Here is a 24160-nt window from a genome sequence, read left to right as displayed (position 1 = left end):
AGTGGAGAGCGACTTCAGTGACTCTCAGCATTGCCAGATGGGAGTTGTCAAACAATTGCAGTCTTAAAAATATCATTTTTGAGGGAAATTATTGCACGCAAGTTAAAATGCAACACATGCTGCTTCTAAGGACATGCTATAAGTCCCACTGTGTAAAAAATTAATTAAACAAATAGAAAAGCATTTCTGCTCAAAATTACTCTTGTGAAATATCTTATTAAATAAGGAATGTTGGGGGAAAATATGCATGTTACAAGCTATTTAGACAGTGTGATTTCTAGATTTTGCTTGAGACATCTGGGCTTCTGTCCAATTTATTGTGTCATTTTTCTGTGCTGATGACGTGAGTTTTAATTTGCCACAAAGCTGGGGAAGATGTGTACAGACTGTATGTCACAAAATAATCAAATCTGGGCAAATTCTGGCATTTCACATCATACAGAGGGCAAAAGTAAGGAGTTTTTTTTTCCCTTTCTTGTATTAAAAAATGCGTTTGGCAGAAAATGTGCAATCCTGAGGTGTGTATTTATTCTGAGCTTTAATAATGGAAAAAAGTAAGCTAAAAGTATTACATTTTTTTATTTCAGAAGGTAAACTTCTAGAGTTGGTTCAATTGAAAGAGTAAAACGCCACATGATACCTCAGCTGTTCAAAATCAATCTAAGTAGCTCATTTATTCTCCTCCATTTGATCTCTTCTAGAATCAAGAAAAAATTCCAGCCGACCTGGAAGTAAAGCCGGAAGCAGAGGGAGCAGTCGTAGAGGAAGCGACGCCTCGGACTTTGACATCTCAGACATCCAGTCTGTGTGCTCAGACGTGTCCGAGACAGTCGGTGACTCGACCCGTGCGACGCCACGCTCTTCGTCCCGTCAGCACGGAGGAAAACCCTCCAAGATCCCCACACCTCAGAGAAGAACCACTCCCACGAGCAAACTGGCCAAGGGATCCAAGCGATAGTCAGTGGCCTTGAAGACAAACAACCCAGGAGCTAGTTTCACCCTAAACGGACACTGGAGATAAATAACTTAAAAAGACTGCTAATGTGTTGAGTGTTATTTAAATTGTTGCGAAGATGTAAAATATTCTGTTGAGAGGCAATATGGTTTAATATTTTGTGAGAATGGAACGTCAATGGCCTTGTGTATTTGTTTTTAATGTATTTTATTTTTTGTGAAAAAACGTCAAATTGTTTTTATTGTATTTTATTTTATTGATGCAAAAACCTGTAGAGGTTTGACGAACACTAGAAAACCCGGGAATGATTACGTCGTAGGGTTAGCTAACATTTCTAAACACACTAATGACGGGCAAGATGTGGGGTAGCGCTGTGAGAGTTACTGAATGTACTGTAATTTATGTTTGCTGATGTTTGGAGTATGGTGCATTATGGTACCATTTGAGGCACTGCAATTATCTATTTAAGTGCTATGATATACTGCCAACATGCATTTAAAGGGCAATGCAATATACTACAATAAACCCCAGTAAGCACTGCAGAAACCTTTGAAAAACACTATTTAAGGCAAGTAGCAGAAACCTCGTAATCATGAAGCTTTTAAGTCCTGTTTGTTTGTGAGCAGCTGCAGCCCCTGTTCTGTTTGACCACTTCACCGCAGTGTGTGCATTGACCTCGAAGAGGTGCCACTCCATGTAGACATTCTCTTGTGCATCCATGTCAATGTATGGTTAATTTCGGTAGAGCTGAAATTGTTACTGTAACATTACTTTGTAATAAACCTGCTTGCAGAAAGCCACCAGATACTGGTGTCGACCACAAAATCCTCTCTGCTCTGCTGCTTTTAGCTTTTTAGGAATTGAGGACGTTTCTCGGATTTTAGGATGTGTCTTAGATTTTAGGAGGTGTCTCAGATCTTAGGGCATTTCTAGGCTTTTTTGACATTTCTAGGATTTTAGGATTTGGCTCAGGAGCTAGAGATGGTTGTTGACTATTAGAAGATTGGTGGTGTGATTGGTTTGAGTCAAAATATTCTTAGGCAAAATACAAAGCCATCCAAATTCCTGCTGATGGCTGTGAAACAGGTGTATGTGTGAATGTTATTTTTTTAAAGATTTTTTTTTCTGCATTTTTTGCCTCAAATTGATAGGACAGCGAGATTGACAAGAAAGATGGAGGAGAGAGGGGGGATGACATGCAGCAAAAGGGCCACAGGACAGAGTCAAACCCCAGCCGCTGCAGAGGCCTCAGGTTATATGAGACAAACACTCTACCAGGTGAGCTAGAGGTCACCCAGTTTGTGAATGTTTAAATATGAAGGTCGCACCTTGTATGGTAACCTTGGCCACTAGTGGGGTGTAAAAGCACATTAAGTGGTTGAAAGACTAAGAAAGCACTATACAAGAGCAAGATCAGTTTACCATCTGGCCCACACTAGGTTGGGTGGCCCGTCGACTTTCACAATGAAAATAGACTGATTCACTCTGGGAATTATTTTTGTGCTTTGCATGTAAAAAAGATGCAAAAGTGTGTAAAAGAGATCTAGGCTAATTATTTCTATATTAATTATTGTTTGTTTATTACTGTCATTTTGCAAAAGTGGCCCCCAAGCAACACAAGTTGATCATCCCTGCTCTAGGGCTGAAATAATATCACATCATCAGATCAAAATTTGATTCTTCATTAATATCTGTAAAAACATTATAAAAACATTCCCTCAACTGCACTTTGTGTTTAATGCTAAATTTGCATATGTGATGCATTCATGCTAAGATGATGTGTATAATATTAAAACTAAACTATGGTAGCATATAACTTTAGTACAGCCTCACAGAGCTTCTAACAGGGCTGTAAACTTTAGTTTTTTTTTCTCCTCATCACTGTTTCTCTCTCTCCCTTGTCTCTGTCTTTTATGCTGCTGAACAAAAATAATCTGATAAGCATTAAATTTGATGTGATGCAGGTTTTAAAAAGTGGAAAGCAATTGCTTGATAACTGGACAGTTAAATCAGAAGCACTTATCTCCTGTAACCATATGTTGAAGCAGTTCTTTACTCTATATCTGTGTTATTCTGTGGTCTTTTCCCACAGTCTCCTGTGGCCTGGTTGTCAGACGCAGCGTGGAGGTTCAGATCGAAGGTGTGGTCTCCTCCGGGTGGAATGTTTGCAGAGCATCTTGTGTTTAGCTGTGACATACTACATCTTTCTCTCAGTGAGACTCTGCAGACGGTGATATACTGTCTTCAATGAACATACACTAAAAACTGAGTGACTGTTTTTTAAGGTAATTATTGACTAATTTTCTACAACAGTTCCTACTAAACTTTTCTAACTGTAGGCGTGGGCGTGTAGAGATGTACAAAAGCTCTGCACAGTAAAACAACACTTTTTTTAAAAAAAAAGCTGCATTAAACAAAACTTCCCAAAAGTAGAAGCTTATTCTTCAACATTACTGTTGTTTTCTCCTTTCAGTAGCAACATGAATTCCCTCGTATGTTGCATTTCCTTAATGTGCTGACTCAGTTTACTGGACTTGAAGTGTCTGTAGGTGTAACTGGCCTATGAGAGGAGACAGATCCCCTGGGGACCAAAGGTGGAGTGGAGCTCAGGGGTCAGGCTCCTCTGAGACCCAGAGCCTCCAGTTTGAATGGTCCTCCTGTTCAGCTCAAACACTGGGCCGCGGATGGCACTTTAGAGCGGAATATATCCTCACACCAGGGACTGGAAAAGACCCATCTGCAGGAGCCCCGGGATTTAGTTTTTCAGGAATATGTGAGTAATGACAACACTTTATTTAAAATGTCTTCATTTTTACATACATTTTGATAGATATTTCGGTTGTATATGATGTTAAGTTGCCAGTCAAAAGGAGGACAATGTGGTTTGATCAACTGTGTATGTTACCAAGTGGTTAGTGTGACTAGTTTTCTCTAATTTGGAAAAAAAATGAAAATGTTTGCATGGATGACTCATTTCAAAAGACACAAATTTTTATATTTCTTTAGATTGCTCTTAAAAAATATGATCAAATAATCTTAGTAGTCAGAGAAATATATAATATATAAATATATAATATATGTTAATTTTCAAAAGGCTTAAAAAGACAATTTCACTGGTATTTATTTGATGAACCAATATGTTAGGCCTAGAAATTCAACATTACATTTATATTTTATAGTTTTTCTCTTCACTCTTTCTAAATCTTAATAATTGACGAACAGAAATATATAGCTTTCAGGACAAATTTGACTTCCATCTCACAGCCAACTGTACACTCATGTATCAATTAATCTGATTTATTAATTTACAAATTTATTTAATTGTTGTACTGCAGGCACTTATAGCCTCCGACTTCAAACATTTGAAAATGCCAGCCTCCAAAGAAATGCTGGTGTTTGCCGCACTCTGTGTCTTCCTGGGACTCACCCAATGCCAAACGCTGCAAAGTAAGTTTTACTTATTTTTTCATTATTATTAGATGACTACAGCATAATTTTCCCCACATAAAAATGACACCAACACTGGATCATTATGCACACAATATGCTGGTTCTGTGATTGGACTTGTTAAACATGCTGCTGCCAGATTTTCAGATAAATACATTTAATAATAACTTTTATAATCTCATACAGTGTATCATATCAATTACGTTTGATCGTTTTCCAGGTTTAACACTGTACTACAGTATCATGACCAATAGGTGTCAGTGTTTATCAGTTCACAGTCCATTGTGCCTCTACAACAGTCGGCCCAGAAATCGACTGTCCTGCTCACTGTGCCTACGTGGACGCTTAAGGTTAAGAGGTCATCCTGGGGTTAAACTGTGTTCAGGACCCTTTGAAGTCCTGAAACTGAGTCTAGATTTCAAGGAGGGGGTGGGCAGGGAACACATCAAACTTTAGATTTAGAAATATGTGCATTTCTCCCCCACAGCCAATTAAAACATAAAGTAGCCACTATCTTTTATTTTGAGAAATTAAAGACATTTACACAACAAACTGATGCAGAAAAAGGTCAAATTTTTGCATAAAAATTCACCAGATTGCAGGAAATTACGTGTTTGATGCTCACAGTTTTCTGACAGAGGCCCTCATATCCCCCCTTCCATATGTGCTCCCCCTACTGATGAAACCTGTTTCTACCTATGGGCCACAGATCAAAAATACAGAAATAAAAGGAGCAAAACTGAGGGAAAAAGTCCCACTAGTAATGGTTTTTCAATGTTAACTCCTGTCGCTTTTAGGTTGACTTTAATATGTATTGTTGGCCTCTTAGCTGTAGGCTAATATGCAGATTTTAGTAATAGGCAGGTGATTTTGCTGAAAAATCTCTCTGCATACTTAAAGTCTTTTTATCAGTAGCAAATATCAGGGGTCTTTTTCTTTGTTTTTTGATTTACTAAAATCCTAAAAATTGTAATCAGAATCTTTCAGCTGTTTTGGCCCCCACATTTAAACCTCAAAGGAAACTCTAACGCCACGCTGATCTCATTCAAACTGCAGCACAAAGTGTCCAGTGTTTAGAGTCCAGTACCCAAATCCACCCATGAAAGAAAACAGCCTCCGAGTGTTAACGGCTTTCATAACCTCATTGCACCTGTGAAGAGATGGCATTATTAATTACAATGAGTAACGTAAAAAAAAGATTTAGAGGCAGTCTAGCACCTTTGATGTTGAATTATTGTGACGTTAAACTGATCTCTGTGTTTGTGCTGTGAGGTTTTGACCTGCTGGAGGAGTTTCGTGTGCCTGAGTCGAGAGGAGTGAGGATAGTGGACGGTTCTCAACCTGAGGCGGTGGCCTACCGTGTTAACCCCTCTATCCATCTACGGAGGAGCATAAGGTAAAGTGCTAGACTTCATGATCCCAGTTCATTTCAATAGAACTGGAAAAAATATTAAAGAGTAACTTAACACTGCCTGAAACTACTTTTCACCTGATTGCAGTGATGTCAAGTGTACTCCTGAGTGTTTCAGTACGAGAGAGTTTAGAAAATAATGGACATAGCCACCATGGTGTCACCAATTGAGTTATAAATTCCCATTTTCAAGCATTCAGTTTGGCTTTTTGACTGTCACTATCTTGGATTTTTATAGCCAAAAGTGACCATATTTGGATGACCATATATAGGCAGCACAAGTGTAAAGGGGGTGGGGGCGGGGGACACAGAGAGGAGGTGACACGCAGCAAAGGGCTGAAGCCAGAATTGAACCCACAGCTGCAGTGAGGACACAGCCTCTATACATGGGGCAATCTGCTCTATCCACTGAGCCACCAGGCACCCCATAAAGTTTGACATTTTAACATGGAGGTCTGTCGGGATTGACTCGGTTTTGGAGCCACCCTCAACTGGCCATTAGAGGAACTGTAGTTTTTGTCACTTCTTTATAGGCTTCATTTTTCAGCACCATAGCATGCCGCATGGTCAGAAACCTACACTCCGCTATCACTGTTAGGTGTGGTTACAGGTGCAACCAGAACACAGCAAACATTGCTTTTCAACCTGGTGTTGAGTTACTCTTTAAAGGGTAACTTAACACCAGGCTAAGAAGCAGTTTTGCACCTGTGACCACACCCAACAATGATGTCACAGGGTCCTGGAGTACGCCTGTGCATCGCTGCAGCACGGCAAAAAGTTAAGGCACTAGAGGTCTGCAAAAACAGGTTTCATTTTTATTTGATTCTCATTTGTGAGCTTGCACGTCCACTTTTAAATGGTCTCTTTGACATTTTGAAAGTATTAGACACTTGACTGGAAAATTCTAAAAGTAAACACTGAACAGTTTGAAAGTGTTAAGTTATCTAAAAGCTTTAGGTCTCTCAGAAGTGCAGTGATTGAGTTTTGAACCATGCAACATGTCTGGATCTTTTGTTAGTTGGACTGCATAAGCACGCTGGCATGCTCAAACAAGATGGTAAACATGGTAAATATTAGAACTGCTAAACAGTCAGCACCTGTCTTGACTTTGGGCTTGGGTGTAAAGACTTGAGACTTACCAGCGACTGCAAAACAATGACTTGGTCCCACTCATATGCAGCTAGCTTTTAGTTCAAAGCACCATAGTGGCTCACAGAGCTGCTAGCATGGACTCCCTTTCCTTGACCTATCATACTCTGATATTGAAAGCAGCATTGCCTTTTGAGTTCAGTGAAAATGTGCTTTGTTCAAATTAAAGAAACAAAGAGTGTTTGTCTGCTAAACATCGTACAATCAATAAAAGGTTTCACAAAAATATACAAAGAAATGTGTCATATGCTAAAGTGGAATTTAAGCATAAAATTAAAGATGCTTTGTTTCTACTTATTCATGTTCATATAAAATGAAAACCTGATGTTCCCACAAAAGCCCTTAAATGTTGTTTTGTTAGAAAAGCCGCCTTTCTCTGATGATAGCCAGATCTTAAAACCTCACTCTCTCGCCACAGCGATGTGTATCCAGATGGACTTCCCTCAGACTACTCCGTCATCGCAACATTTAAGGTGACCAAGGATACTGCCAGGAAATCCTGGGACCTGTGGCAGGTCAGCGACCCCAATGGACGAGAACAAGTCGGCCTGCGTTTTCAGGGTGATACACGCTCTTTAGATTTCTTCTTCACCAGCCCCCATGGGAGCCAGATGCTGAGGACCTTTCATGGTGTGAAGAAGTTGTTTGATGGAGAGTGGCACAAGTTGGCGCTGAGTGTGAAGGGCAGCCAGGTGAAGCTGCTGATAGACTGTGAGGAGGTCAGTGTGGAGTCAATTGATGAGCCGAGGCCAGTCATCCACCGAGGGTACACCTCCATCGTCAAGCGGGCTGCAGGAGATCGCTCTGTGTCTGTACGTTCACAGCTTGGATTTTTATATATTTTAACCTTCTTTGATTTGAGATACAACTTAAATACTCATATATCTCCTGTCTGTTACTAGGTGGACCTCCAGCAGATGGAGGTGTCATGTGACCCAGAGCAGGCTTATTCAGAGGGCTGCTGTGAGCTCTCCAGTGTGGTGAGTCAGCTCCTGTTTAACATGGTTTTAGTCCCTCTGTTGGAGTGTGTGTGTGTATGGTTTTAATACTTGCCTCTGTGTAAATTGCAGTGTGGGGGGTACGCAGAAATTGGACTAACAGCTGGAAGAGCGTCCTGCAAGTGTATGCATGGACAACCCGGCGTTCAGGGACCTCCCGGGCCAAAGGTTAATGCACAGTAAATCAGCTGAACATATTGATAAGACAAGTTGAATCTGTGTTGACACATTTTTTTAATTCTTCTGCAGGGTCACAGAGGGCTTCCAGGAAAAGCTGGAGACCAAGGAAGACCAGGAAACTGGGTAAATAAATTTGCAATATGTTTCTCAGTCATGCAAATATCCGGCCTTGTGTTACACTGGATAAATGGTGTTTACTTGGTGTATTCTTGTTTTTTGTCTTCATGTTTTAAACATCTATTAGTTGATTCTTCAGAGCAGTATAAGAATACACTAAAAGAAACACCAAAAGCAAAGGCAAAAAACAAAAAAACAAAAAAACAAAACTGTGTAAGCAGAGAAACAAAAAAACAGCAAGACAAATAATAATTGATTTAAAGACACAAAACAGGACGTTGGTGGTGACATGGAAAAGTAAAAAAAAAAACAGTAATGACATGAGTTGCAGGTCATTGACATATGATGCAGTGGTACATTTAACCCGTTAAACGCTTAAATTCAATTTTCCAATCAGATTAATGACCAGTTACCAGATTTTCTGGAAGAGTTTCTCCCTGTTTGACCTAGTGAACCTTATTTTCTCCAAATGTACAACATTTTTACTTTGTGTATTCTTAGCATTAGCAGCATCCCCTTCGTCTTGCTGCAGCCGGGTCACCACAAGAAAATGTTTGCATTGCACATTTCTGCAAACCACAAAATTTCTGCAAAAATGTCACAAAAAAGCATTGGTTTTACTTAAACATCACTGCTTTTCCTGATGGGATTGTGCCCCAAAAACTGGATATATTTAGCCCAAACATCTTTTCTTAAACAAAACATTTTTCTGCTCAAACCTAATCACAGAACTGTTAAAAGTAAATTTTCAAATAATAATAATAATAATAATAAAGTTTTCACACTCAGAGATCATAAAATGGAGTACAGTAAAATACATACTTAACTACACACAACATTATTCACACATTAAAAGCAGTTTTGAAAAAGTGAGTTTTGATCATAACATGCATATATAACGTATTCATGGTTTGCCAAAATGTACAATACCTACATTTGTTCTGACAAATGTGTTGCTTGCTGTACAATAAAGAGTTAAACTGAATAGTGGGTGAGTGACATTGTAAAACTTTTATCCGTGAGACAGCAGTGAAGCTGTGGAAAATGGCAGCAGGAGTACAACTGAGACACGACAGGATGGAAACAGATCTGGAAGCAGAAGCGCTTAGCGATAGTAAACATAGAGGCTCCTTTCATAGTTTGAAAACTCGTGTCTGCTTTGCAAAAGATTGAAGAGGAAGCCAAGATAAACACAAACCAATACAGATGTGACAATAAATTTGTTTTTGTTGTCCTGAAATAGTCTTTTTGCTCCTTAAAACACAGGCCCTGTTTAGAATATAGGATTTAACTCACACTGGCAGAGGATCATAGGATTTCTAATGGTTTTGCTTTTCCATTTGGAAGACACAGAGCCAAATGTAATGAATCCCACACACACAGGAAAACCAGGCAGTTGAGCAATACCCTCCAAGTGTCTGGTAATGAGTGGCATTAGTGTGCTTTACTTTTGTGTAAAACCTGTCTCTTAAAGTGTTTTTATTTTTGTGGATAGGGCTAATTAATTCCCCAGAGGAAGACTAAATTGTGAAAGAGAGGAGAGGTTTGAGCAAATGATAATGAACAAAGTATCCCGCAGCAGGAGCCGCTTACACATGCATCAATGAATGAACGCTCACATTTGTATCCTTCAGGGAGCCGCAGACGTGATTATTTCCACTTTAAATTTATGACGTGTTAATCCCTTTCATGCTTAGCAGTCGGTGTTACATTGGAGCAGATCTGAGGGTCTTTTAAAAACAGTCCTGAGCACATGTGTTTAAAGAAGGAGGATTATTTTTTTTATATGTGATCGTTTGGCGTTTAACATGTCCTTTGCACTCAAGGAAATCCCCCACGCTGCCTGAGCAAACACATGTACGCCTCCAGACCCACGTACATCCAGAGCACATTTCCAGAGCTCTACATGCTACATATTCATGTCCTGAGTTGCAGCTGTAGCTCATCTGGGAGTAAACATCTGTCTTGAGTAACTCGTTAGAGTTTTGACCTCCTGCCAGCTTGTGAATCACCGAGCCCCAACATGTTTATCTCCTCCCCTGCTGGCATCAGTGGAGGGCATTTCCTGGCACAGATATATGAACTGTCCATCTCAGGTGGTGGGTGGTCTTGTGTTCGTCAGAGCTATACTGCCTTAGAAACGTCGTAAAGTTCACGGTCATGCCTCTCGCCGCACTGTCGGCCTTCTCTGAGGATAACCTCACCCAGCTGACACTGCGTAAAGTTAGGTGAGATGGTCACATAAACTGACAACACAAAGGCATCCTGGAACTTCTTTAATCTGTTTGTTGACTCAGTGAAATACTGCCAACTGGAAAAAACTTCTTCTACTACCGAGGAAGTCTGCATCTGTACAAACAATACTGAGCCATTTTGTTGTCTTTATGACTAATGTTTCCTAAATCGTCTTGATCATGCTTGTGTATATTTTCCACTAATAAGAGTGTGCCCAAAACTTATCGGCCTACCACGTTCACATTTTAAACCATCTTCATTTTGTCACATGATTTTTACAGCTTATGTCGAATAGTTTGACGGTTCTGTGAATACACTAATATTCTTGCAGAGAGATAAGACGTCAATACCACTTTAATATGTGTAATAGCAAACAGCCAGGGCTGCATGATATGAAGGAGATCATCATGACAGAGACTGCAAGATGAGTCGTGATTTTAGTTGGAGTTGTTATTTTTGTGTTTTTTTAGTTTTTTGCTGTAAAAAATATTATGATGTGATTTTTTGTCAGGGTCTGTACCAAAAAAAACATCAAATTTGAAATATGATTTGTCACGCTGGCTTTTCTGTAGCACTACAATGCTGATTTATAATGATATGTAATGATACATTTTACTTTTATATTGAGTAATATTGCACTTTCGCTAATATTCTGACTAATTTTGCAGTCCTATTAACAACCAGGAGATGGTTAACAATAGCTTAGCATAACGACTGGAAACAAGGGGAAACAGCTAGCCTGGTTGCCTCAATCCAGACCTTTAGATCCACTCACGCCATTGAGTTGACATATTCATCTGGCATCATGACAAGAAACAACGTTTTTTCCTTTAAAAACAATCCGATGCAGGGAAAATGATTATTAGCCAATCATCAGTATCACTGATCATCATCATAATCATCAACCATTGTTTATTCAGGGAGAACTTGACCGAGCATTAAGCTCTTTTACAGCAATGCCCTGGATTCGTATTCAGTTGGGCCAAAGGGATATACAACATATGATAGCAACAAATTCAACAAAATAATAACAGCAATGGCTATCAAAAGTCACAAATTGCAATAAATCATTACAAAGGATGAAAAAGGTTAAATTGATGGGACTAATGTCATCGTTAAGCTGTGTGCCAGAACCAGTGAGGAGTAATAACAATAATGGCGACTCCTGTTGATAAAATAGATGCTGCTATCGAGGCAATGTCTGTTCAGTAGGGCTGGGTAATATATTTATAGTATATCATTATTATGATATGAGACTAGATATCATCATAGAGTTTAGGTATGGTGATATTGTAAGTGTCTTTGTTTTGGTTTTAAAGTTTGCATTACAGTAAAGTGTCATTTCTTATCTGACTGCTATAGCATTTCTTTAATTTATCTTATCTTTGACCACTTAGTACTTAAATCCACATCACTGATGATTATTTGTGACACTCTTATTGCGTAAATATTTGGTAAAATCGCCAATAGCCAACCCTATTATATCATTCCAATGTCAATACCTGGGTATGCAGCCAAAAATATGGTGATATCTCCATATCGCCCAGCCCCACAGTACTGCCCATATTTATAGTTTCTCTTAATTTTGCTCCAGTCTTAGCCCTGGGTGTGTTGGCAGAGTTATTCATCAGTTTCCATCAGTTTTGTCCTAACATGCTGTTTGGAGGGATCCTTTGGATTCTTTGAAAGAGGTGCAGTGGTAGTTGACAAGGTGGGTGTATTGTTAGGTGGATGGTTAAGTTACCGAGGAAGAAGCGGGTGTGTTCTCTATATTCCAGTGGCTTTTTGGCTGATAGTTGGGTAAACCCATTTGTCAAGCGGTTTGGAGCAGGTGGACTCAAATGTAGGAGATGTCAGGCAACAAGACAAATCACTCTTTATTTCAGCGAAACAACAACCGAACATCACTCAACCAAATCAAGGATCCGACAAAGACTGAAAATTAGGACTGCGTTCAGATCCAACAAAGCGTAGCAAAACATCTCTCAAAACATAAACGGCAGTGTGTGCCAATTGTGTTACGCAAGTGTGCTGACCTAATGTAGGGTTTAATTCAGTTAATTTCAAAGGGCTTTTGGGCATTGAAAACATATATTCACATTGCCAAAGCAAGTGTTAAATGTAAACATAACGTGCAAGCACAATAAGTGAAGATCTAGACTTAGATATGTATTCATATACGTACATGTTGTTGCTGATTGGGTAAGACCTCTGACCCTCTCAAAACAGGAGAAAACATACAAAGCCCTTTGCACACCGTTTCAAAGCAACATGTTCAGTCTAGAACTTCAGCAAAACAGTGTGAAATGTTCTGAGATTGAACAAGCCCCAGCCCTTAAATACAAACTAGTCTAACGATGAAGTGCAGGTGGAGAAAAAGGTGCGGAGAAGTTCAGGTGAGGGAAGTAAGATGACGAGGCAGAGGAACAGACAGAGAGCTGATGCTGTAACAAAAACTGTAACAAGGCTGATGCAGGTCAGGTGTGCAGATGGGTAAATGGGGGGAAAAGGCAACACAGGAACACAGGAGGGGAAAAACACAGCGAACAAAAACCCCAAAATGACTACACCCTTTTCATGACGATTGAGCCCCTAACCGATTTTCTGTCATTATATGATAGACAATAAAGTTTTCTGAATCTTGAAAACGGAGTGTAACGAGTTGACAGTTCTGTCTGATATCCGGTGACTAAAGACAAATGCAGCTTTTTCAGCACTTTCACCAACTTTGGCCACATTGCCATTTAATCAAAGTGTAATAATAACATACAAAAAATAGACTCAATAGAATAGATGCGCCCATTGGAAGCTCTTTGGAAAATATACCTCATTATTTTAAAAAAAACTGTAAAAACACTAATGTTTAGAAATACTATTTTTTGGTTTTATAGACGTTATGCTGATCAGTTTATTGCCCAGGTGCAGTGACTTCTTGCAGTCTTGTTCTCACTGTCATGTTTTTTTTTATATTACATCTTACACAACAAGTTGTGACTTACTCATCAATGAACTTTAGAGGTTTTGGTAGGTGTGTTTTGTCACCTTTAAGTGCCATACTAGCTGTTTCCCGCTGCTTTACATTTAATGCTAAGCTAATCTGTCCTGGCCTGACCTTTATATTTACAAGTATCAGAGGGGTTCTCTCATTTCTTTGTTTACGGTCTGTCTTACCACGATGACTGCAGAAAAATCAACAGCTAATTTCTAAGAGTTTAACTGAGGATAAAATGCTCTCATGTCTAAACAGTTTCTGTGTCTGATGCATCCAGAGTTAAATCTCCCTGAAGTTGTTAGTGTTGCTTTTCTCTGTGGAAACAGTCGCTACCGTTTACATTTTACGCTCTATTTCTCAGGATGATCAATTTACAAACAAAAAGCTGCAGTCTTGTTTGTGATTGAATCGACTTGTCTTGTAGGGGATACGGGGTAACACAGGAGACTACGGCAACATTGGCGAAACTGGCCCAAAGGTGAGATCTGCCTTAAAATGCTCCTATCTGGGTTACACTTCAGTTTGGCTCAATCTCAGAACGCATTAATGAAAGCTTACACGTGTCCTCAGGGTGAAGAGGGAATCAAAGGCGAGAAAGGAATGAGAGGACTCCGAGGCCAAGTGGTAACTCATCAGACTCAGATTTAATCATTTTCTTTCCCCTGAAATGATAAAAATCTGTATTAATGACATGTTGTGTCAACAGGGAGACAGAGGTCCTAAGGGGCTGAAAGGATTAAGAGGGGCAGCGGGATTCAAGGTAACGCTGGGTTCAGCCTTTTATTGGACATAAATAAGGCTAATGAAGTAAGAGACTTTTCATTGAATTTCTTTGAAAAACATTAATTTTGACATTGTTAAAGGGAGTTCGTGGACCACCTGGAGACATCGGAGAGACTGGGGACCCAGGAGAAGTTGTGAGATGACCTTTCAGACACAGTTAAAAGCTATTTTTCAATTCAATTATCATATTATTAACATTTTGGCCTTCTTTAAGGGTGCTAAAGGCGAAAAAGGACATGAAGGAATCCCTGGATTTCAAGGAGTTAAGGTATTCATATTTCCTTCCTTTCTCAGTCTTCTTTTAAATCTGAATATCATTATTTGATTCCATGCTTTTATTTTTCAAGGGAGAAAGAGGGAAGACTGGTGCAGCTGGGCGTGCTGGGCCCAGAGGAAAGCAGGTGGGTTGTTGTGGGATTCCCATTTCCATAATCCAAGTTGAGACGCTCTTAACTCTTTATCCACTATACCTTTGAAATCCCCCTCATGTGAGCGCACAGGGCCAGTGAATCATTTTTAATGCGGTAAAACACTGGGATGAAGCTATGTTTTTGGCTTATGTGCCGTCTCCATAAACAACATTAGTTCATGTGGCTGGATTTTGGCTGCGATCTGAAGGCCTGAACTGTATCAACATAAGTTGGTGAGTCACTGAAAGAAGAGCCCCCAACCGCAACGATAACCTACTTTATTGTATACGAAGGAAATCTCCCTGGTTCAGCATACTGAATAAAATGTGTTGCATTATAATGAATAACTTATGCTGCTTCAAATGATGATTTGACAGGGAATTGTGGGAGATCCTGGGGAGAGGGGAGCTTCTGGAGGGAAGGGGCAGCCTGTAAGTATCACAAACTAATCACAGTACTGTTTAAATGATGTGCCGTCTTCATACAAACATCTCAAATATTTTAAAGTGCATTATTTCAAACTTGTTTTGAGCTTTTTTTTTGTCCACACTTGTGAAACTAGGGGATCCCAGGACTTGTGGGCAGAGCTGGCACCATCGGACTGAAGGTTATTCACAACTGACACACGAGTTCTTGCATACGCTCCCAAATCATGTCTCTGTTTTATAATTATGATATTGTTTTCTCAGGGCATTATCGGAGATCCAGGCTTGCCAGGCAGAGACGGTGATCTAGGAATAGAGGTATTATATTCTGCTGATAACGATATCTTAATTAAAAGCGCAGGCCTGTTATTATAGGTGTCATCCATTCCTCACAGGCTTATCAAGGACCACAAGGTCTCAGTGGAAAACTGGGGCGAAGTGGAGCAAAGGTAACTTTCTGATCTTGTTTGTTTTTGTAAATAAATGTATAATTGAGTTGTTTTTGGCAGATTCATTTGTTATGGTTTGGGTCTTTTACAGGGAGAGAAAGGCCCACTTGGGCCAGCGGGAGAAATGGGTCCCCAAGGCCGAACTGTAAGTCATTTTTTCAGAAGACAAGCACATAATACATTTTGTTCGTAAAGTAGTTTGCCATCTTAAAGCAAAAACGACAAAGAATAAAGCAGCCCCTTAGGTCGGTTTAATAAATGTTTTATTCTCGAGGGCCCAAGAGGTTACAAAGGTTCTGCGGGGAAGCCAGGAAGACCTGGATTTATCGGCCCGCCGGGACCTGCTGTAAGTGCTCCAGATGAATTTTCTGAAATCTTCCAAACACCAGTTCATTTTCCTCAGGCCATTAAACCATGTCATCTCTTCACAGGGACACGTGGGTGTGCCTGGAAAACCAGGGCCCAAGGTAATACATCTTCATCCATTAGCCATTAGAAATAAAAAATGACGGCCAAATCACCATTTAATGCCACAATTGGCTATTCAGGAAATATTTGAGCTGAATGTTTTCCGAAAAACAAACAAAACTTAGACGATAAAACTTACTTTAAGGATATGTTCATTTGATAAATGCTGTGGCTTATCAGCAAATGAAATATCCATCTATGCAGGGAGCAGAACACCTGTGAAAATTTGATATCTGTTATTATTTATTTTTCATTTGCCTTGTGCAGGGTGACACAGGAATCCAGGGAATCCAAGGAGTTAAGGGTGGACAGGTACTGCCTTTAAAATTTAATCCTCTGCTTAGCATTACATCTTCTTTGCATTTTTTTTCTAACATCAACATAAATGTTTCTTTTTTTAGGGGGGGAAAGGAGTTAAAGGCCCAAAAGGAAAGGTGAGCTGTGACTCTGTTGTTAGAGCTTTATTGACAAATACAATCATTTTTTTAACACATACTGGCAATCAAAAGTCATGGTGCACCCTGTTTACCTCCATGAACGGATAGGTAAGGGTATTTAAATAGGTGAAATCCTCTGATTTAAAGATCAAGCGTGAAGGATTTAGTAGCATCTAATGGTGAAGATGCAGAACTGAAACTTCTCCCGTGTGCCAAGTGTGTAGGAGAACTGTGGTGGTTGACACAAACACATGAAAATGTGAGTGGCCCTATCTTGGTTTCCCCCATTCTTGGCTACTGTAGAACAACATGGCAAACTCCATGGAAGAGGACACACAACAATTCTTATTTTCAAGTGATTCTAAACCAATGAAAACAATATTATGAATATTATATTAAATGTCTGCCAATAAATACTCTTAAATCCTGCACACTGGACCTTTAATTTAAATTGTAACTTGGCTGTGATTAGTTGGGTCCCAAACAGAGCAGTCATGCTGGACTGTAAACATTTTATGCTACATTCATCACATTCTGTTTAAATAAATGAATTAAACCTTGATTGCCCAAAGAGGACTTTGCTTTGCACAGTAGAGCATAAAAATATCAAATATTACACCAATAACAGCATATCATGACACAAATATTTTTTAGAAAATAATAAAATGTCATACTGGGAAATTGTAAAAGGACATCAAGTTCAATTGATAATTTGATTCGATGCATCTTCTAGTCTAAATCTTGGGTGCTGAAGGTAAGCATGCATATTATCACCATAGAAGGCGCAGCAGATTTGCAATGACCTTGTGGGCTAGATTCATGGTGTAGGCCTTCTGGCTTGCATGTAAGTAATAATGCACATTGGTTCCCCAGTTAGTTATCTTGCCACCCACTTTAACAACACTGTCCAGTTTGTTCTTGTTTTGTACATACAATGTCCACGCCCAACGCTGAGTGCAAAAGGTCAATCACCTCCAAATGACTATCAGACAGTATCAGCACATTTCTGTCCACACGAAAACTTCTTAGTTTTAAAAGTACAGACATTGTTTGACCTTGCAAACTGAACAGTGAAATAACATTCCAAACATATTCAGAGCATCTGTAGATGTGATGAGAGTAGTTACACCCACAATTGCACCAAAATGAATATTGCACATTTCGCAAGTGTTTTCCAGACTGGATGTGTTTAACATGAACATTTACTGTTTGTTTATGCAGTTGTGTATTTCTCTTCCATTGCAGGTTTTTCAATTTTCATCTTATTCTGTTCGCATTTCAAAAAATGACTTCCATTTTGCATTGAATGTACCTTAACCTCTCAGACTGTGTTGCATGTTTGTTTGCTTAACTGTCGATGTGACTTTGTTCGCCACTATGCTTTGTTGTCCATATTACATAGTAAGCATGTTAAGCGGTTCCTGCTGTTTCCTATTGTATTGTGATGGATGCAGTGTCTGTGTCCTGCTGATGTTGTTAACCTGCTCTGTAGGTTGGAGACAGGGGCGAGCAGGGTCCTCAGGGAGGACGGGGGAAGCGTGGCCCAGCAGGCCCACCTGGACGCTCAGGCCCTGTCGGAGTCAAAGGGGTTCGAGGTGAAGGAGGACCAGATGGCTTTCAGGGACCCCCGGGCCCTCCAGTAAGTAAAATACAAGCCTTTGAATGTTTTTTTTTTTTGGCGGATACTACAAACATTACAGCGCTGCAGTACAGTAGTGCTGCTCATCAGTTTCGACTGTAATTGACACTTCATCTATCTGTGAATGATGGCACAGAAACAGCAGAGTAATCATTAGCACCAGCAATTACACTGACTGGCACACACACACACACACACACACACACACACACACACACACACACACACACACAGTGTTTGCTAACAGCTTTAGTGTCAAGAACACATTTAAAGAGTTTCACATTAGCTTGTAGTAATAAGTGACTCACAGCAAGGGTTTCATTTAGTGCGGCTATAAATCCATAATGAGCCTGGGGAAATATTGTTGGCTTCATTTCTTTGTTGCATTTCCTCTGGGAGGCAGCCATTGCTCCAGCATGCCCCGTCCTGTAACACTCCTCATTACATGTCCCACAGTTGGGTCCCTTCCAGTGATGGATGTGGTAATGATTTATTACGCAGGGCCCGACCCTCTCCCCCCAACACGTGATCGAGGTTTGTAACAAAGTGGTCCTGGAGCAGATGTCCACCTTCGCCAACTCAGTGAAGAGGACGTGTGCTGCAGTTTGTCCTCTGTATGGGGACGTGCCCATGGGTGCCCCTGGTCCCGCCGGACAGAAAGGACCCCCAGGACCTCCTGTGAGTTTTACAGCTTGGGTGTTAATTGTACAAGGTTTCAACTCGCCTCCTGTAGACCTTTACGTGAGACACACTGTTACAGTCTCCATACATTATTCGCCTTTGTCTCCCTGACTGAGTAAAATGCAAACACATTGTGAGGGTCTGGACTGGACTAAGAGAGCTAAAGTATTTGGCAGAAAAGCTTGGAATGAAAACATTACGATTTTCCACGTCTCCATGCGGACAAATAAGGAGTCACAGACTAGACACTTGGTCTGTGTTGAATGGTTTTTGGAGAGTATCAAGGCTGTCGTTGGATTGGAAAGCCTTTTCCACATTATTATACAGTGTAGCACCGAATCATGTTCCACTACTTCTTTAATCACAACGACTCTCAGGCTGATAAATGCTCTTGAAACCATGACTGTATAAAAATATTCCACTCTATTAGATTATGGCCAGCAAGCCTCATGTTGTGGCATTTAATGCCAAACCAAGAACAGTGATGAACCAGTATAGTACAATGTTTTCCCAACAAAGTATTATATAATCTTCATGTAAATCTTGTCAGTTTTTGAGCTGGTCAGAGGTGAATGAAACCTTGATTCATGACTCAAAAAGAACACCTGAGAAGAAACAAAACATTTCAAGCACACAGGAGATTAACGATGTGTTTTCTTATTGATGATGTTGTCAGGGTGACCCTGGTAATGATGGTGCTGAAGGAGAAGTTGGCCTGCCGGGATTCTACGGAGAAGCCGGGGAACTTGGACAAAAAGGAGAAACAGGTGTGAAAAACAAACCTGACAGATTATATTTATGAATATGATGAAGACCAAAACTATAATTCATAAGTGCTTGTTTTGGGAAAAACAGTAGTGAAAAAAATTCATATTCTTTCCTGAAACCTGCAATAACTGATTTTTTTTGGAGCCACTTAGGGCCAGAACAACAAGATGTAAGCAAACCACTAACATATTCCAGTTTATTTACACATCCGGCAGAGTTGGAGTAACATTACTATTCATTTAGTGTCATTTTTTAGGCTACCTGATGAATGTAAGTCCAAAATTTACTCTCACTTTCTTTACTTTACTTTCACTGTCTTCGACTAAATGCTCCACCAGGTTCACCAGCTAGTGGCTTTCTCTCTCTTATAGAAGTACTTCACCCACAAAATGATCATTTGAATATCAAATATTCACCTTTGAATTTGTTAACGTTGCAAAGAAATCCTTGTACTCTTCGCATGTCTCCACAGTGAAAGAAGAATCCAAAAGTGGCAAAAATGTTGATGAATTGAGGTCATAGGGGTCCACATTTAACAAAAGCATAACTATGTCAAAACACTTTTTTAATACGCTCTTGCACAACTCGTGCAGTATAATCCAAGTCTCATTTATCCACTCGTATGCTCAGTACTTCATGCAGCTGTCAGTGTGTGAGACTGTTTATGTAGCAGTGATTTAAATCTTAATGTTTCAGTTAAAACGCATGTCTGGGAAGCACTGAGCATACAACTGGATAAATGAGACTTGGATTATACTGCACGAGTTGTGTGAGAGTTGATGTTGACGTAGTTTTGCTGTTGTTAAATGTGGACTCCTGTGACTTCAACTCATCAAGAATTTTCTCTTTGTTTGGATTCTTCGTTCACTGTGGAGAGAACAACATTTTTTTTTTTCACAAATTCAACACAACATGCGTTGAGTAAATGATATACAAATGATCATTTAGTGGGTGAAGTATTCCTTTAAGTGACAGTACAATCAGTATTCTATAGTCTGGCATTCAAAAATAAATGGTGCAAAATAATAAGTACAGTATTTCCCTCTGAAATGTAGTGGAGTAGAGGGCTTGTGAGGTCAGACTCTAGTGAAGGCCATTTTAAAATTGCAAGTTATTACAGTGCTGAACAAAATGTACCTCTTTCCACCGTTGGAAAGAACACACTTGACTCCCTTTAATCATGAACCGCACTGTACGAAACCGCCGAGTCAAATACAGTTAAAAATCGAAGGCTAACGTGTACATTCTCTAATTTATGGTCAGAAGCCTGAGTGTGATGTCACACTCATGCCACATTCCCGTGCCAGGTCAATGAAATCGAAGAATATTTACAAGGTGTTTTAAACGTTTATTTAACAATGATCTCAGTAACACATATGGTCTTTAATCAACATGTACTGCGTGTTCCTGAGTGGAGCTCTCTCCTGGGGGAATTTCGGCCTGTGTGCTGTCGAGACCAATGTGTGTGTCTGTGTGAATGTCTGGCTCGCAGGTGACCGAGGAGAGAAAGGTGATAAAGGACCCAAAGGTTATGGCCCCCCTGGCTACTTTGGAGACCAGGGACCACCAGGTATATACATATTTAAATAATTAATATTGTTTGATGAATTTGCTTAAAATGAGGCATTAGTGAATGTCCACATCTGGGCGTTATTTTACAAACTATATTCAGCTGAGTCTGTGCTCCAAATCCCAGGAATGGGAGAGATGTGTTACTGTAAGAGGAGTGTTATGTGCCAAAAAAGAAACAATTTTTCTCTGTAAATCCTCTGTTCTTGGAATCTCTGAAGTAGTCTTAGTCAGCTAACTGAGCAGACTGAGAGGCCTGAAGACTAAACAACATTTTTGTCTCAATCGTAGGTCAACGTGGACGTCCTGGCCGAGCCTTTAATGGACAGCCAGGGAAGCAGGGTGAGAGGGGACATGTGGGCCGGCCTGGACTCAGGGGCCACGCGGGTCTCAGAGGACCTCCAGGTGTTTGTGTCACCTCTGGGTGTGCTCAGCTGAACTCCACCAGCGGGACACCTCAGCCTCCGCCGCGGAGGATGAGGAATCGCCCGTAGAGGAAAAAAAGAGGCTTTGTGGACGTTCAATTTAATATTGAGCTTACAGGAGGAAAACATGGTTGTTTTTGTTAATATGTTCAAATAAACTTAAAATTTTCATGTAAATATAAATCTCATTTGAAACGTGAACTGAACTTCTGAGAAGACGAAGACAACATCTCTGCGATTCGAAGGGTAACAAAATATATTTGTATAAAAAGACCATCTTCATATGATAGTTTTATTTAAACTGATTTGACAAGTCTGAGTTGTCTTTAAACATCTTTTCTTTATAATAAAAATCCAAAAATTATACTGATGTTAAGACCTTTGTGTAAAAGCCCGATTACCTCCTCTAAGGAGGTTACGTATTCAGTTCATTTTGTTTGCCTGTCAGCAGGATTATGGCCCCGACTTTCATGAAACTAGGTAAACGGGTGACGTACAGGCCAAAGAGGAACCCAGTGAATTTCGGTGCAGATTGGAATCACAGGGCGATCTTTTGTTAACATTGTGAGATTTTGGGGGGCATTTGGCCATGGCATAGTTATCCGCTCTCAGAGTGCCCTTCTAGTTAAGGTTTGTGATTCTAGTTATATCTGTCATGGCATTTGAGGGCTATTGTCATTACTAGAATGTAATTGATATATTAATCTAAATCATATACAGTATATAGAGAATTTGTGTACCCATAGACTGTTTATAAAGATGGAGGACAAGTCTCCACTTCCTCCCACTGCACCTAACTGCAGCCAAATTGTCCTGGTTTCGGCTGCCGACGTTTTGCTTTGGTTACATCGTCTGGAGCCAGAATCTGTGCTGTAGTGATCTCTGTGGTACTGAGTTCCTGCTGCATACACCTGTTGGATCAGTCGCAAGCAGCATTGTTGATAGCGAGCACACCAGTTGAATGTAGTACTGCCAAATTCAGGGAGACAACATTGAAGATGTATTATAGTAGTGAAATGAACATTCAGTTTAAGGGCAGCAGCTCTGGTGGACATTTCTGCAGCCAGCATGCCAACGGCAAAATTGCAAGCTCCCTCAAAACGTGTGTGATATTTTAGAGTGGCCTTTTACTGTGACCATCCCAAGGCCAGTATGGGTGAGGTTACTCTTGAAATGCAATAGGTTACAGATTACCTTGTTAAAATGTAATAAATTAGGCTTCATAATAATTTTAATTATTTAATCAGAGTAATGTAACTTATTGCATTTGATCACTTGTCTAACACCTGATTTAAAGCAATAAAGCTGAAAAGACCTAAAACATACAGTATAAGAGGGCATTACTGCACGTCGAAAGGATGGAAAGCAACAGAATGTTTTAGTCAACATACAACCTCTTTTACTAAAAATCATATCATATCCAACATTTTGATTTGTAACTAATTTAATTCCATATTTTTTCCTTCAGTAACTGTAACTGATTATAATTACATTTATTTTGTACTTTAATTATTGCCGAAGGCACACTTGTGTAGTAATTAGGATCGATATGATTCAATGAACAATGATCCAGTATCATCAATGCAAAAACATCAAACCATATCATCCTCTTTCAGATAGGCCGCGCTTTTATTTTGAAATTCTGTATCGGAATCAAACAGTGTCAGGAAGATGATGGCGAGCAGCCCCAAGAGAAAGACCATGAGGATAACAGCTTTCACTTGGAAATAAATCAGCAGTATGAAGGATTTTGTTTTAGGAGAAACTACGAGTGAACAGACAACACACCTGTCCTGAACAAAAGCCAAAGTCAGACTCAGGAAACATGACGTAGCCTACGTGCTAACTTCACAGCTACATTAGCTGCTGCGTTTTAACAATGTTAGACCGAAGAAAAGGATGCAGGCTGAAATTCAACCATGCTGTTCAGTCGGGAGATGCAGTGACTTACACCAACCGTGAGTAAAACAAGTATAAATGTTATGTTACTTTAGCTATGAGTCGATTGAAAGTCCACTAGCCGCTAGGCTAATTTGTGCAATGTAAAACGCCATGGGCATATGCTAATAAAGTTAGCATGTTGTGTATGTGTGGGGAAGTGACTTGCAAGGACAGTTTTTTTGTTGGTGAACCTTGAAAGTTATTGAAGAGCTTTATTGAGTTTTATACTTTTGTTAAATTATATTATAGTTAATCCATATTTGATGGCTGTAAGAGAAGTTTGCTGTTAGGGCTTTGAGCCAACTAGCCCTGTAATTTTGGGAAAAAGATCATGGCTAGGGTTGAAATTAAATCATTTCTTCCAGAAAGGATTTGCTGACAGAATGAACCAGTTCTAATTATTTAAAATTATTCATATGTTGTTTTCATCTTTAATGACCAAAAGCAAAAAAAAGTCCAGAGAAGTGATATAATATCATCTCATGATTAGTGATTTACACACCTGTATAGTTGTTGAATTAACATATTGATTTGCCACACCTGTCAGGTGGATGGATTGTGCTCACTAACAAGGATTTCAACAAACTTGTGACCAAGCAATTTGAACAAATTAATCTATTGAGTGCATGAAAAAATCTTAGATCTTTACCTTAAAGCACTGCATTTAAATTTTGTCCTTAT

At 39.7% G+C, this 24160-nt stretch overlaps 3 protein-coding genes across 9 annotated transcripts in view; all 3 read left to right on the top strand.

Annotated features, from left to right (window-relative positions):
• The window catches only part of dst (dystonin), a 129205-nt gene extending 127425 nt beyond the window's left edge, over positions 1-1780 (top strand). For all 6 annotated transcript variants that reach the window (XM_088086183.1, XM_088086187.1, XM_088086189.1 and 3 more), the window contains one exon: positions 702-1780. In XM_088086183.1, coding sequence (XP_087942309.1) covers positions 702-958 — 257 coding nt within the window. In that variant the 3' untranslated portion in view covers positions 959-1780. The remainder of the gene's footprint in view (positions 1-701) is intronic.
• LOC121954501 (uncharacterized) lies at positions 1314-22105 on the top strand. The gene is made up of 28 exons (XM_088086885.1): positions 1314-1328; positions 2107-2233; positions 3048-3095; positions 5675-5798; positions 7381-7774; positions 7865-7942; positions 8033-8128; positions 8210-8263; positions 13909-13962; positions 14055-14108; positions 14191-14244; positions 14348-14401; positions 14482-14535; positions 14615-14668; positions 15055-15108; positions 15240-15284; positions 15367-15420; positions 15498-15551; positions 15643-15696; positions 15826-15897; positions 15983-16018; positions 16287-16331; positions 16421-16453; positions 17949-18095; positions 18597-18773; positions 19453-19543; positions 21037-21114; positions 21405-22105. Exons 1-28 carry the CDS (start codon positions 1314-1316, stop codon positions 21605-21607), a joined length of 2403 nt encoding a protein of 800 aa, XP_087943011.1. The 3' UTR covers positions 21608-22105.
• A 1091-nt stretch (positions 22106-23196) lies between these two features.
• col21a1 (collagen, type XXI, alpha 1) overlaps positions 23197-24160 on the top strand; it is a 42269-nt gene continuing 41305 nt past the window's right edge. Inside the window, exon 1 of one of the 2 annotated variants that reach the window (XM_088086271.1) lies at positions 23197-23496. In XM_088086271.1, the coding sequence (XP_087942397.1) occupies positions 23438-23496 (59 nt within the window). In that variant the 5' untranslated portion in view covers positions 23197-23437. The remainder of the gene's footprint in view (positions 23497-24160) is intronic. The other variant, XM_088086268.1, reaches the window with a different exon arrangement.

The sequence above is a fragment of the Plectropomus leopardus genome, chromosome 13 (assembly GCF_026936395.1).
Source record: "Plectropomus leopardus strain MGB_pleo_1.0 chromosome 13, ASM2693639v1, whole genome shotgun sequence".
NCBI lineage: Eukaryota > Metazoa > Chordata > Actinopteri > Perciformes > Serranidae > Plectropomus > Plectropomus leopardus.
The sequence above is the reverse complement of the archived record's forward strand: the minus strand, read 5'-3'. Positions and strand labels throughout refer to the sequence as shown.

Coding starts and splice junctions, on each gene's coding strand:
- LOC121954501 (XM_088086885.1), top strand. Junction 15,421..15,497: donor ACGGTGATCTAGGAATAGAG/GTATTATATTCT, acceptor CATTCCTCACAG/GCTTATCAAGGACCACAAGG. Junction 18,774..19,452: donor AAGGACCCCCAGGACCTCCT/GTGAGTTTTACA, acceptor TGATGTTGTCAG/GGTGACCCTGGTAATGATGG.